General features: G+C 35.2%; 2 protein-coding genes across 2 annotated transcripts in view; both read left to right on the forward strand.

Annotated features, from left to right (window-relative positions):
- The first annotated feature begins 302 nt into the window (after positions 1-302).
- Positions 303-9,118, forward strand: CCT1 (chaperonin containing TCP1 subunit 1). Its single transcript, XM_071594933.1, has 13 exons — positions 303-407; positions 607-692; positions 780-908; positions 1,278-1,375; positions 2,475-2,585; positions 3,030-3,210; positions 3,557-3,640; positions 4,213-4,353; positions 6,285-6,396; positions 7,806-7,896; positions 8,030-8,222; positions 8,338-8,501; positions 8,579-9,118. Exons 1-13 carry the CDS (start codon positions 332-334, stop codon positions 8,787-8,789), a joined length of 1,677 nt encoding a protein of 558 aa, XP_071451034.1. The 5' UTR covers positions 303-331; the 3' UTR covers positions 8,790-9,118.
- A 153-nt stretch (positions 9,119-9,271) lies between these two features.
- Positions 9,272-12,778, forward strand: part of LOC139696407 (uncharacterized) — a 40,253-nt gene continuing 36,746 nt past the window's right edge. The window contains exon 1 of the mRNA XM_071595156.1: positions 9,272-9,893. Within this exon, the coding sequence (XP_071451257.1) occupies positions 9,727-9,893 (167 nt within the window). The 5' untranslated portion in view covers positions 9,272-9,726. The remainder of the gene's footprint in view (positions 9,894-12,778) is intronic.

Raw genomic sequence — 12,778 nt, forward strand, 5'->3', positions numbered from 1 at the left:
AGTATGATTCTTACTCTTGATTAAGTGATTCATAATAACCTCAAATTATTTTTTCCGCGATTCGACCGGCGATAGCAAATCGACATATTTCGACCGTCATTTTTCGCAGAAAAATTGGTGCTAAATACAAGTATTATGTTAGTTAAGTATATGATAAATTTAACTTTTATGATTTCGAATGTTTTATTCATTTTTAACTACAAATATTAATGTTTCTCTTGGAAATGATTTCTAATCGACGTCCACCATCACCCACACACACCACAATCTATCGAAATATCGAATATTTCGATTGCATTGGTCTAGCACGTTCTGAAGATTTGTTTTCGTGATGTCTACCACCGTGATGAGTCCTTTGTCCCTTGCGGGATCCCGTGCGTCAGGAAATTCTGTTCGCACGCAAAATGGTAATTTTTACACATTTCTTGCTATTGAAAGAGTAATAGTGCCTTACATGTAAAATAATGTCTAGTAATCGCTCAAAACCGGCACACGCGGTCCTACGGCCATGTTTAAGGAATTCAGAATTACCTTTTGATTGTTATTCACTGAATTCCCCTGTTTATGCTCAAAACTAACTTTTCAAAAATTCATTTTCTCGTGTAGTTATGGCAGCCTGCTCCATAGCGAATATCGTCAAAACTTCTTTGGGACCAGTAGGGTTAGATAAAATGTTGGTGGATGACATAGGGGTAAGTTTTCTTTGAGTTACTTGGTGTTTTAGCATGTGAAGCAAAGTGTCAAATATTTATGATTCATCACGGAATGCTTGTTGTTAGGATGTCACAGTTACAAATGATGGAGCGACAATCTTGAAGCTGCTTGAAGTTGAACACCCGGCTGCGAGAGTTCTCGTAGAGTTGGCCCAGTTGCAAGATGAAGAGGTTGGTGATGGAACAACCTCTGTGGTACGTAAATCTTATAAAATCAATCCTATCCATTCAGCAAAACGTTTCGGGGGTCAGGTATATTTTCAATGCTTGAAATTATCATGAATTGAGCGTCATAAATTAAAAGAAATGCAGCTCCTGGTTGTGCACGGTTTACCCTGACCATGGGAATCCGTATAATTTAATTATTAGATTTTTCTGAAACTTTCAACTGCCAGTGACGCAAAACTTAAGTGTAGAGCCTCGTCATTTGGCAAAATACTTCATTGAGTGTCCACATTTATGCATGAATGCCTTACGTTCTATGTTCCTTAGAACATATTGGGGGGTTAACTTGGATATTTCAATAGCTTTAAAATTAACATAAAATGTCTTCTTTACTTTTAGGTAATAATCGCTGCTGAACTGTTGAAAAATGCTGATGAATTGGTTAAGCAAAAGATTCATCCTACTTCAATTATAAGTGGATATCGACTTGCTTGCAAGTGAGTAATAGGCGTGATTGTACTTTTGTTGTAATTGATAATTTTCCGAAGAAATTTAAATAATCCTGTTTCCATGATAAGTATTCATTAGTATGCCACATTTTGTAGTGTCTATGCTCGTTTTATTATATAAACCAGTTGGTATGGGCTGTTAACCAATAAACCTGATGACTAAACTAAATTCCACTAATTGAGTTACGTGTGGTTGTGACAGCATAATTTTATTATTATCGCTAATCTACCGGATAAGGTAGCTTTTGGATGGACACAAGCTGCAAAACGGTTCAGCGACAATTCCCTTGCCTTACCAAAACAACCCGAGATCCAGCACTTCTGTAATCCCCTCTTCAAATTCGCACTCTTCCTTCCATCATTCCATCTAACATCCCTATCCTATTCCTAACCCTTAGTCATTTGCCTAACAATTTCCTGTCTATCATGTCTTCAACATGCAAGGATATTTAGTCAGCTGTATTGTTTCGCCCCAAGGAAAATTTATAAGTAGAAAATGGCTTATTTGAAATTTGGAGAATGGATCTATTGGATATAGACCACCAGAAGCACCTGCGAGGCAAAAGATGTGCCTTATTATGTTTGTGACCGGAATGCATATATGGTCACTATTTTTTCCTGCCTGATTCGCTAATCATCTAACATGGTTATAATGTACCTAAGGTATCCACTGATTAAAATGCTGTATTGTGTGAGGTCCCTGACCCTTAGGTCTGATGCTCATTACTAGATGATTTTGAATGGGCATGATAATTGATGTGAGCTATTAAAGCATGGCACCCGTAAGTTTTCAGTGTTTTTTGGCATGCATATTTTCATAAAGCAAGGATCACGTTTTACCCACATCAAAGGATCACGCATATAGTGGGACCATCATTTTTGTCTTATTGTGGGATGGTGCGCTTATAATCACATGAGCCAAGCATCCTTAAGTAAATAATTTGTGATAACACTCTTTTAACGACTGTTTTAAAACTACAAGTTCAATAAGGTGCACAATTCCTTCTGCTTTCCGACAGGCTTTTTATGCATGATAGAATGTTTATTGGAGAGTTTTTAACATTTGTGATACTCTTTTCATTTTCAGAGAAGCCTGTAAATATATTCAAGAGCATTTGACGGTTAATGTGGACACCTTGGGAAGGGAATGTATCGTGAACGTTGCCAAGACTTCAATGTCCAGCAAACTTATTGGACCGTATCCTTCTATCTGTTACTATTTATTTATTATTTCTGAAACATACTGTCAGTATACTTAAAGAGTACATGCATAATGCAACTTGTGACTTAAACATAAGCAGCTCACATCATCATCATTGGCTAGTATTGGTTGACTTTTGGAAGCTGCTGTATTGGCAGGAATTTTTCCACCCTTTTTTTTTACATCATTTTCAGGCTGAATCATAAGGAGCAGTGACACTGATGATTCATCCTGCAATGGATGTGGAAGCTATGTTCCTGATAATGCAAAAGTTCCTGAAAGTCGCCAATTTCTTTGAATACTTCCTGTAATTTGTCATAAATTGGTTGAACAAATTTTATTAAGCATTGAACGATAAGATCAACAGGAAATTAGTTCTAGTGTTGCATAAATGTTTGTATGCCTATATTATGTGTATTTTAACTTTGACAGCGATATCAGTGATTCAGATTTCTTCGCATCATTGGTAGTTGATGCTGCAATGGCGGTAAAAATCAGTGATGGGCGTGGTGGGTCACTGTATCCGATTAAATCTGTGAATGTGTTGAAGGCTCATGGGCGTTCAGCTAGGGAAAGTTCTTTAGTTCCTGGATATGCACTAAACTGCACAGTTGCATCTCAGGTAAGAACATTTATGAAATTGATACTAATTTTTGTGATTTGGTGGAACTGGTTCAAGGTTATGGCAAAAAAAATTTCTTTTGCAATATATTTTTCATTAAAACCATCTGGAATTCCATGAATAATGTCATCATTTAGTGTTTATGCCAATATTCTGATGACAACATTTTACATCGAAATACAAGTATTATTAATAAAAAATTAATGGAACTGAGTATTTTTCTTGTTAACCTAAATTAATTGTAACATGCTGTAAAAAGTGTGCTAAACTTTAAAATATTTTAAATTAATTATTATTTTGACCAATTCATAATGGTTTTATTTTTTCATTCCTTTGTGATGGACAGGCTATGCCCAAGAGAATTGCCAATGCCAAAATAGCATGCTTGGACTTCTCTCTACAAAAGGTGAAGATGAAATTGGGTGTACAGGTAAGGAAGTATTCTAGGACTATGATTAAATTGGTGCAGCAGTTGGTGTCTTTGAATTGATCTCTTTATTCTTATCTGTTAATATTTATAACAATATGTAATAGTTTGTCATTAAAAATTTACTCATCATATTTTAGAAAATAATACTGTGTTTTAAATTGCACAACTACCATGAATTACTGTATGATGCCCAGCTTTGGCAAAATGCCTTTTTTTAACTTTGGTAGTGTAGTGTCGGACTTGGAAAATGCTGTGTGCATGTCAGTGGTATGCATTTTTAAATTGTTTATTAAAACTATTTACTTCATCAATTGATGCTCTTTCCTGAATATCATGTTGTCACACTTGGTCAGGTATTAGCTAAATTAAATTTTTCATGATTATAAATTGATAGGCTGATTTTTATTTCTTAATTATTCAGCATTTAAGGACCATTTGATTTTTTAGAAAAAACCTTGCTTCACTCTGAGTTGCTAGGAATTGTCAGTTAATATATGATGTAGTGTTTTGATGTTAGAGGGATTATTTTTGACTAATGTACTTTTAATGCAAGACATATTTACTTCGTTTAGGTGTTGGTGACGGAACCTGAGAAGCTGGAAGCTATTCGACAAAGGGAAAGTGATATAACTAAGGAAAGAATACAGAAGATTCTCTCTGCTGGGACAAATGTCATTCTCTGTACTGGAGGGATTGATGATTTGTGTCTGAAGGTAATTTTTTGGTCTTCCTGTAACAATCAACCCGGAGTTGATTTTTATGGGTGAGAGGAGAGTTCTCCTTAAACTAAGCATAATAGGGTGTGAATTTTGCCTGGCCAAATTCGGGAGTCGGTCTTCATATGATGTTCTAATATTTGGTGTATTGTATCACTTTGATTTTAAATGTCACTCTAGTGGTTTCAGTTGGGATTTGAATCTAGGGCTCATGGTCAGTAGTTAATTTTTCAACCCTCTTAGAGTATCATGCCCCTTTTTGGGTTTTCAGTGTTCAGAATTGATTAAATAATGAAATATTCAGTACTTGGCAGGGTGCACTGGTGCAGGATGGTCATGGGATCTAGTGGTTGAATCTGTATTATTAGAAGATTTGTAGATAAACAACCCATCATATTTGCAGTAATTGATTGTGACAAAAATTAAGGGTCAATTATGTTATTTTATATGGCACTGTTCATTTTGTTAGATTGCTATGGAGTGTAGTCAATTTTGTTGGAAAATGCCATAGAGTTTGTGATTTTATCTGTTGTGTAGACATTTAAGGAAATAATTGTGAATAGATATTTATTTGGAAACTGAAATAACCTGGAAGTTGAAGGCCATCCTGCATTCATTGCCCAGAAAATGTTTGCTGTACAATATTCTTCGCTTTTGGTCTGGAAAATTGAATGTGCTGATATTCTCAATTATTTTTTACTTTTTCTGAGTGATAATCACAGTTTTGGTTGATAAATGATTGATATTTTTGGTATGTTTATTGTTTATTATTCAGAAAATTGTTTTTATTTAAATTCCTAAGTGTTACACTGATGAAAAACTCAAATTTTATTGAAGCACTGCAGGATGTGGTCCTAATTTAAATACTATATTTCTCAAAAATTGGTCCTATATCATTGAAGAATGTTCCAGTAATAAATGACCTGGAAGAATTACCATTACCATGTTATTGACATATTTAACATTTACTTTTTAATCAAATCTGTTCTTTGGATGAATATGTCAGATTACATTTTCATGAATCTTTTAAGGATAACTGGTGATCAGTTTGAACAATTATCCTGCATTGTTATTTATTAGGCCATATTTTTTTATCAATATGAATGCTTCCCTATATGTTGGCCCTAGGTGGTGAAATATTACCAGCTACATTATATTAGAATAAATTAAACTCATGGTTTACTGTCTTGTCATATAATCACTCGATTACTTGGCACACAGGGAAATGCACACAGCAATATTATATAAAGAGATTGTATATGGGTAGATAATTTTGCCTCCTGCCAAAACTTTTGGCATTTATGTACGTATTTCCTGGCCAAATAATATATATAACAAAATTGGGGTTCTATGCAAGTTCTTAATATAGGGCACCAAGTTATATTGGTTCTTTGCTATACTTTTCATGATATTTTCACGAGAGAATTTGTAACTTGGTAATAGTGTGAAATAAAATTAAAATTGAAAGAGCTTGCTGACTTCATGGAAGTGAAGGATATAGTAATATAAAGGAAGTGGCAAGATTGGCACTTTAACTGAGCTATGGAAGATAAATTTCCAATTCCATTGTTTGATTGTGACTTTTGGAGAATGGAATGTGTGTGTCTCTAGTGAAACAAGGAAAAAAAGATGTTAAGTTTCTGGTAAGGCTCCATGGGATAATGCAATGGTTGCTTTAAAATGTAGCCACCGTCTGCTCAGCGAAAGATTTTGCTGTTTACCATCAGTCATTCAGCCATCTATGAGTATGTATTAATTCTGCTTTCGCATGTCCATCAGGAAAAAGTCATCTGGTTGAATCAGGAAGACTCAAAAAGTTTGATTCTTTTAAGTTTTATGAAGTCAATGAGAAGAGATTTACTTCCTTGAAAATAATAAAATTTGCATAATTTATACATACCGCTGATATGCTATTTTCTTTTCATCAGTATTTTGTTGAAGCTGGTGCAATGGCTGTTCGTAGGTGCAAGAAAGTTGACTTGAAGAGGATCGCCAAAGCTACTGGTGCTACTTATCTTACTTCCCTCTCGAATATGGAAGGTGAGTTAATGGAATTAGTTAAGAGGCATGTGCATGTATGTAAAAGGTGCAGCCATATGTCTATGGAAATCCTCATTTCTTATCCTTTTTTATTTGTGGCATTTTCTTCAGTGTTGTTTTTTTAAATTAAGTACACAGTTGATCATAGGTAATTACATCAATATGTTTATGTACTATTATTTTTTATTCTTTCATTTCTTTCTTTTATTTGTGGCATTTTCTTTGATATTCTAGTTTAATGAAGTGTTGTATGGTTGATTTTAAGTGAGAAGAGTGTAAGTGTAACCTTATGGTGGCAGCTATTAGTCACATTAACTTATTCATTCCTCTTAGTTCGATACTTGAGAATATATATTTCACATAATGCTAAAATTGTTCACTATGATCATTTCAGCTATTCTATTTAATTAATTGCTTTACTGGGTATTAGGAGGTCTCATAAATGTATGATGCATTAATATTGCTTTTTTGCTAGCTATTTTTTAGAAAGGAAAAAGTAATAACTTTGTGATTCCACAGAAAATGTATTTTGATACGACTTGGGTGTCAACATTCAGCATCATCTTCAGGTTGAATGTCGAAACCTGGGTGCATCAAAATATATTTTCTGTGGAATCACTGTTATTATTTTTCATTTCTAATATGAATCGATTCCATAACGTTAAGCCTGAAACCATCAATTATATCAAGCTGTTTTTCACTTCTGTCATCTCAAAACTAGAAGGTGAAAATGGAAAGGATCAATGCGTTGAATAAAAAAGTTGGTCATGTAATATATGCAATGAATTGTTCTCACAAATAAAATATAATTTCCATGGAAATCCACCTGGAAAAGAAATTAGCTTGGCTCTTGTCAATGTTCAGCTCAATTGACTGTCAATGAGAGGTCTAGGATCAAGTCCTTAATAATTCAATTATTCGATGGTTATGGGGAATATACAGGTTGCTCAACTCTATATATTATTTACAGTATAATTAGCACTGTCATTGTGAGATGATTTTGATTGATTATTCAGAGAGCACATAACAGAAGTTGAAAAAAAAACAAAGAGCCAAATAAGTAAATATTCTGCTTTTAGTTTATTACATGCTCAACCTGTAAATTCATCTTCCAAGCCACTAAATACGGTGCAAATGTAGCATAAATTCCAAAAATATGAGCATTGGTAATGTATAGTAGATTAATCTAGTGAAATATGGTTCAGTTTGAACTGGAGTTATCATTTGGGAAAATTAATATATTGTTGTCATTACTGGTGAATTATTTATACTATTTGGTGTATGGTATTAAATATTTTAGAGTCCTTGGTGTAAGTTTCCATTCAAACCTATAGTTCACCTTTTTCAATTTCTTTGGGATCAATTTGTGTCATTTACACATGATAATATGCATTCTCGTTACTTTTCAGGTGAAGAAAGTTTTGAGGCTAGTTCCCTTGGTGAAGCTGCTGAAGTTAAACAGGAACGTGTTTGTGATGATGAACTGATTCTGATTGAGGGGTATGCATTGGCAATTTGAAAAATTATTTGCAAAATAATAGTCATCGAAAAAAGCTCTTATTTGCTTATTTTCGGGGTATATATTTCTGTTCATGTTTTTTTTTCTTTTTTACCTCAATTATCTTCCATTTAGTCCAAAAGTCCGCACGGCTGCTTCTATTATACTTCGTGGTCCAACTGATTCATATGTAGATGAAATGGAGAGGTCAGTCCACGACTCTCTCTGTGTTGTGCGCAGAGTACTTGAATCAAAGTCTGTGGTTGCTGGAGGAGGATGTGTTGAAGCAGCTTTGTCAATTTACCTTGAGAATTTTGCTATTTCAATTGTAAGTACCTTTAGTTTGTATGAAGGATATTTCTGTTTATCATGAAATGGAGTTTTTGACTTTAAAGGGTATATATTCTTATACAAATGAATAACTGTAATTTCTCTTTTTCCAGAGTTCCCGTGAACAACTAGCTATTGCAGAATTTGCTCATTCACTTCTAGTGATTCCAAAAACTCTAGCAGTCAATGCAGCTCAAGATGCTACTGAATTGGTTTCCTGTCTACGTGCCTATCATAATTCTAGCCAAACTAAAGTGGAGCATACCGACTTCAAATGGTAATTTATATCAGATTTGGCTGCAAGATTATTTTGTGGACTTGAATTTTAATTTGCTCCTTTCTTGCTGACTGTAGGTTGGGACTGGATTTATATGAAGGCACTGTGCGGGACAACCTGAAAGCAGGAGTGTTGGAGCCAGCCATATCAAAAATAAAATCTCTTAAGTTTGCTACTGAAGCTGCAATTACCATACTTCGTATTGATGACATGATAAAGCTAGATCCTGAGCGTAAAGAAGGAAAGAGTTATGGCGATGCATGCCATGCTGGAGAGTTGGATGATTGAAGTGTTAACCACATCTTTTACGTCCTTAATTTATATTGTTTTCACATTATGAAGGCACTGGCTGTTTGGAAAGATGCCCATCAGCCAATATACTACCTTTCTTGAATGCTTGAAGTTCACATTTAAAATCCTGAAGTGGTTGTAATGAATATTGTTATTGAAATTATAACATGAACTGTTGACTTGCACATCAATGTTACTCAAACTTTGCTTTTAAGTACCTACATAATTGAAATAATGCATTTACTGTTAACCATTTTTACTCATTTTCATTATAAAAATTAAATCCACTGACAACATTACTTATCGTACACAATTTATTAATAAAATCCTGCTTGATTTTTCTTAACAATGACTCATTCATTCACCTCGTTCCACTTATACCGGACTACAAGTTTCGTTTGTGGCAGTAGCCTATTTGGGAGGGGTTGAGTTATTCGCCGTCAGAGGGCTGGGATGAAACAATTCAAAATGGACGCTCGAGTAAATGAAATCACCTTATCAGTGTCAACAACGGTGCTAAGAAATAGTATAGACTGTTGTCATAAGGTGGTGTGTGTGTGAATCGTTTCATTACCATAATGTTGTTCCGTGTTACCTGTCGTGCAGCATTAAAGAATTAGCTGTATTTCTTTGTTATCCATTACCAAATACGTCAGCAGGCACATTGGCTGAAGTGGGTGGTGCCAATGCGATCGACATCGAATGACTAATTTCTCTTGTGTGAAAGTATTTTTCATGCTATCGAAAAGTTTGTGTGAATAATAATGAAAAGCAGAAACCTGTGATTTCAAGCAATGGAAAGTTCAAGTTGGCGGTAACAAATTTACTATTGTGACCGATGTTTTCGTTGCTCCAAAGGAAAATGACGATGTTCGTTCTCAAAAATTTGGTCCCGTGTACTGCGGTAATTTCAATTGTATAGTGATGCAAACAAATGGCAGTAGCTGAGGAAGATATTGGTCAGGATTGGGTGGGGTTATGGAATCACAATGGTTACGGGAATCACACTGGGTGGATTCTTGCATTGCTAGTGGCAACAACGTTGATTTGTGGGCTTTCCGCTGCAGCATGTGTGTGTGGCTGTCGGAAAATAAGGAAAAAGTAAGTATGCGGTAGTCATGAGACTATCGATGGGTTGTTAGTTGTAATGTTTGCTCCCAACCATAACGAATGAATGAAATAGATTCGACAACGGTCATGACCATTAGGGGATCCTTTTTGTGTGTGCCAAGTGAACATTTAAAGATATTTCACTAGGTTTTGGTTATTAAAACTTGTAGGTTCGTTAAATTCAGCATTTATCTGGAACTTCGCTTAGAGAATTGTTCAGGTACCCGTAAAAATGAAGCCTCTGCCTTCGGTGCTTATGAGTTTTGCATGCGAATTCCTTGGTAGTCTCCTTAAAAATGATTTGATAACTTTTTTATGGGTGATTCAGTTCTGTTTGAATAAGCCCAATTTTGCACTAATTTTAATAAATGGCTACCATTGCAATGGTGTCAATCAGGGTTAACGTAATACCAACAAATTTCAGACGACTCGGCAGCCAATTAAAAAGTAGTGTTATCCATTTTGGCGCTAAGGATGATTGCTCTTCCGTGTCATTACGATTCGGACTTGAAGAGACTTGAAAGCATTTATATTTGAATTTCCTCCTAATTTCCATTCGCATTTTCCTGTATCATTAGTCATCTTGATCCTGTTAGTTCACGTCCAGTTTCCACTAGGAATTCATCGTCATGAAGTTTTCAATAATATTTCCATCTGGGGACATTTCATTATAAGTTCACGAGCTAATGGTAGTCAAAGTATGATGATTATTGATGAAATTACAATTTGAAACTCGATTTCTCTATGCATGATTTTATTTGGCAACTTTAATTGTTAATCTTCTCAATGAGATTTTCAAATATGCCAAGTTAAGTAATAGTTATTTTTTTCTGGTGAATTAATATCACTGGCAGGGACTCTGGGAGTTTGTCATCATTTAAGTTTGATAAATATAGAGTAGGGGCGCAAAATAAAATTGATGAAGTTACGCAACGTAGTTGTTGCAGACACTCTTGGAACACCATCAGCTCATAATTTATGGATGACAAAATGTCATGGAACACCCAGTTATAAGATTGACTGTGGTGCATATTTATAGCAATCTTCCATCTTTGAGTGTCTTTCAGGGGTCACCCAAACCAAAATTTATCATGTGATTTTGACAACATTGCCCCAAAAATTCTCGGCCCTGATTTCAAATGGGGTATGCTTTTTCATGCTGGAGACCTCAAAGGTTTGCAGAGCTGGAAGTTGACTAAAAATACGGCCGTGTATGTCATTTGTATAACAATACCTAAGAATTCAGTGTGGTATTGGACATATTAACCTGGTAGAAATTGAAATAATGACCAAAACGTAATTGTCATGGACAGCTACTTGTAGTGCAGGGTAATGGGGTGGAAGTATGTATTAATATGGGATACAAAACCCCAGAAAAATAGATAATGGCTCATCATAACCAACCTTATTTGACTCCGACAGACTTATTTCTCTAACTTCTAAGGCTACCACCTCATCTGTTTGTTTCATGCAGTTTCTTCTTCCATCTAGAAGCTCTGTTATTCTCATCATTAGCAAGTATGGTGTCTAAGGTTGGTTATGATGAGTCTTTTTCTTTTTTTCTGGGGTTTTGTATCCCATATTAATACATACTTCCACCCCATTACCCTGCTCTACAAGTAGCTGTCCATGACACTTATGTTTTGGTCATTATTTCAATTTCTACTAGGTTAATATGTCCAATACCACACTGAATTCTTAGATATTGTTGTACAAATGATGAAAAATTGGGAAGAGGAAATTAAGCTGGCAACAAAAGAAGTAACAAATATCTGTAGAAGGCAATTGCATTACTGGAAGAAAAGAATACAATAATATGTCGACACTAAGTGACCATATATAATTATTCAAATTAGGGAGCTTTTGGAAGAAAGAAGAAAATACAAGAATTCAAGAAGGTGAGGAAGCTCCTGTACCAGTATAGTAGCGAAACCATTTGTCTAAAATGGTGTAGGGAGCTTGGATTGAAACATTCACTTCTGAAGTCAACAAATGCATGATGCAGGGGGACACCATACTTGCTAATGATGAGAATAACAGGGCCCTCTTAGATGTAAGAAGAAACTGCATGAATCAAAAAGATGAGGTGGTAGCCTTAGAAGTTAGAGAAATAAGTCTGTCAGAGTCAAATAAGGCCTAGGAATATTAGACTGAAATATTCTCTGAAGAAGTCAACAGAATTATGTGGAAGGGAAAACAATTCACCATATCAGCTGGCAAAGAAAAGACCTGGAATGCAGTAGCATCAGAGATATAAATTTGAGCAAACCTACTTACTGAAGAGATAGGAAAGGAAGGAATATACGTGTAAACGAACTGAATTAGACTTAAGGAAAATGGTTTAATGATAGGTGATGATGAGTTTAGCAAAGGTGACTGGAACTTACAAACAATAATAATAATAATGCTTAATTCACGTACTGGCTTCCCACCCTGAGGGCCTGGGTTCAAATCCAGTAGGCGACATCTTTTTCAGTGGTATCCCGATCCCTACTTGAGGTGCTTTGTTGAGAGCACTTAAAGTGAGTGCACCGTCCATCGGAAGGGACGTTAAACTATAGACACTTTGGAACCTTTCATTAAGAGTAGCCTAATCCCAAAGCCGGGTTTCTATCCACCCTTTCTCCATTCCCATCATCCCTAATGGTACAAATTACCTTAGCTGTCGGTCGCCTCCCCTAAAACTACTACTGCTGCTTTATTCACCATAGGCAGGTTCGTCATGTTTTTACTGTAAAACTAAAAAATGTGCTTCAATTTCTCAGTGTACATCACATGAAAAAAGGTTATTTACATTACATAGGGACATTTAATAAAACGACATTTTAGACTTTTCTTTACATATTGCACAAAATTCATCCAAAGAGTACAAAGGT

Source organism: Hetaerina americana, unplaced genomic scaffold (assembly GCF_022747635.1).
Source record: "Hetaerina americana unplaced genomic scaffold, ioHetAmer1.1.p SCAF_7, whole genome shotgun sequence".
In the NCBI taxonomy this organism is placed as follows: domain Eukaryota; kingdom Metazoa; phylum Arthropoda; class Insecta; order Odonata; family Calopterygidae; genus Hetaerina; species Hetaerina americana.

Coding starts and splice junctions, on each gene's coding strand:
- CCT1 (XM_071594933.1), top strand. CDS start 332: ATGTCTACCACCGTGATGAGTCCTTTGTCCCTTGCGGGATCCCGTGCG. Junction 693..779: donor TGTTGGTGGATGACATAGGG/GTAAGTTTTCTT, acceptor GCTTGTTGTTAG/GATGTCACAGTTACAAATGA. Junction 8,223..8,337: donor AGAATTTTGCTATTTCAATT/GTAAGTACCTTT, acceptor CTCTTTTTCCAG/AGTTCCCGTGAACAACTAGC.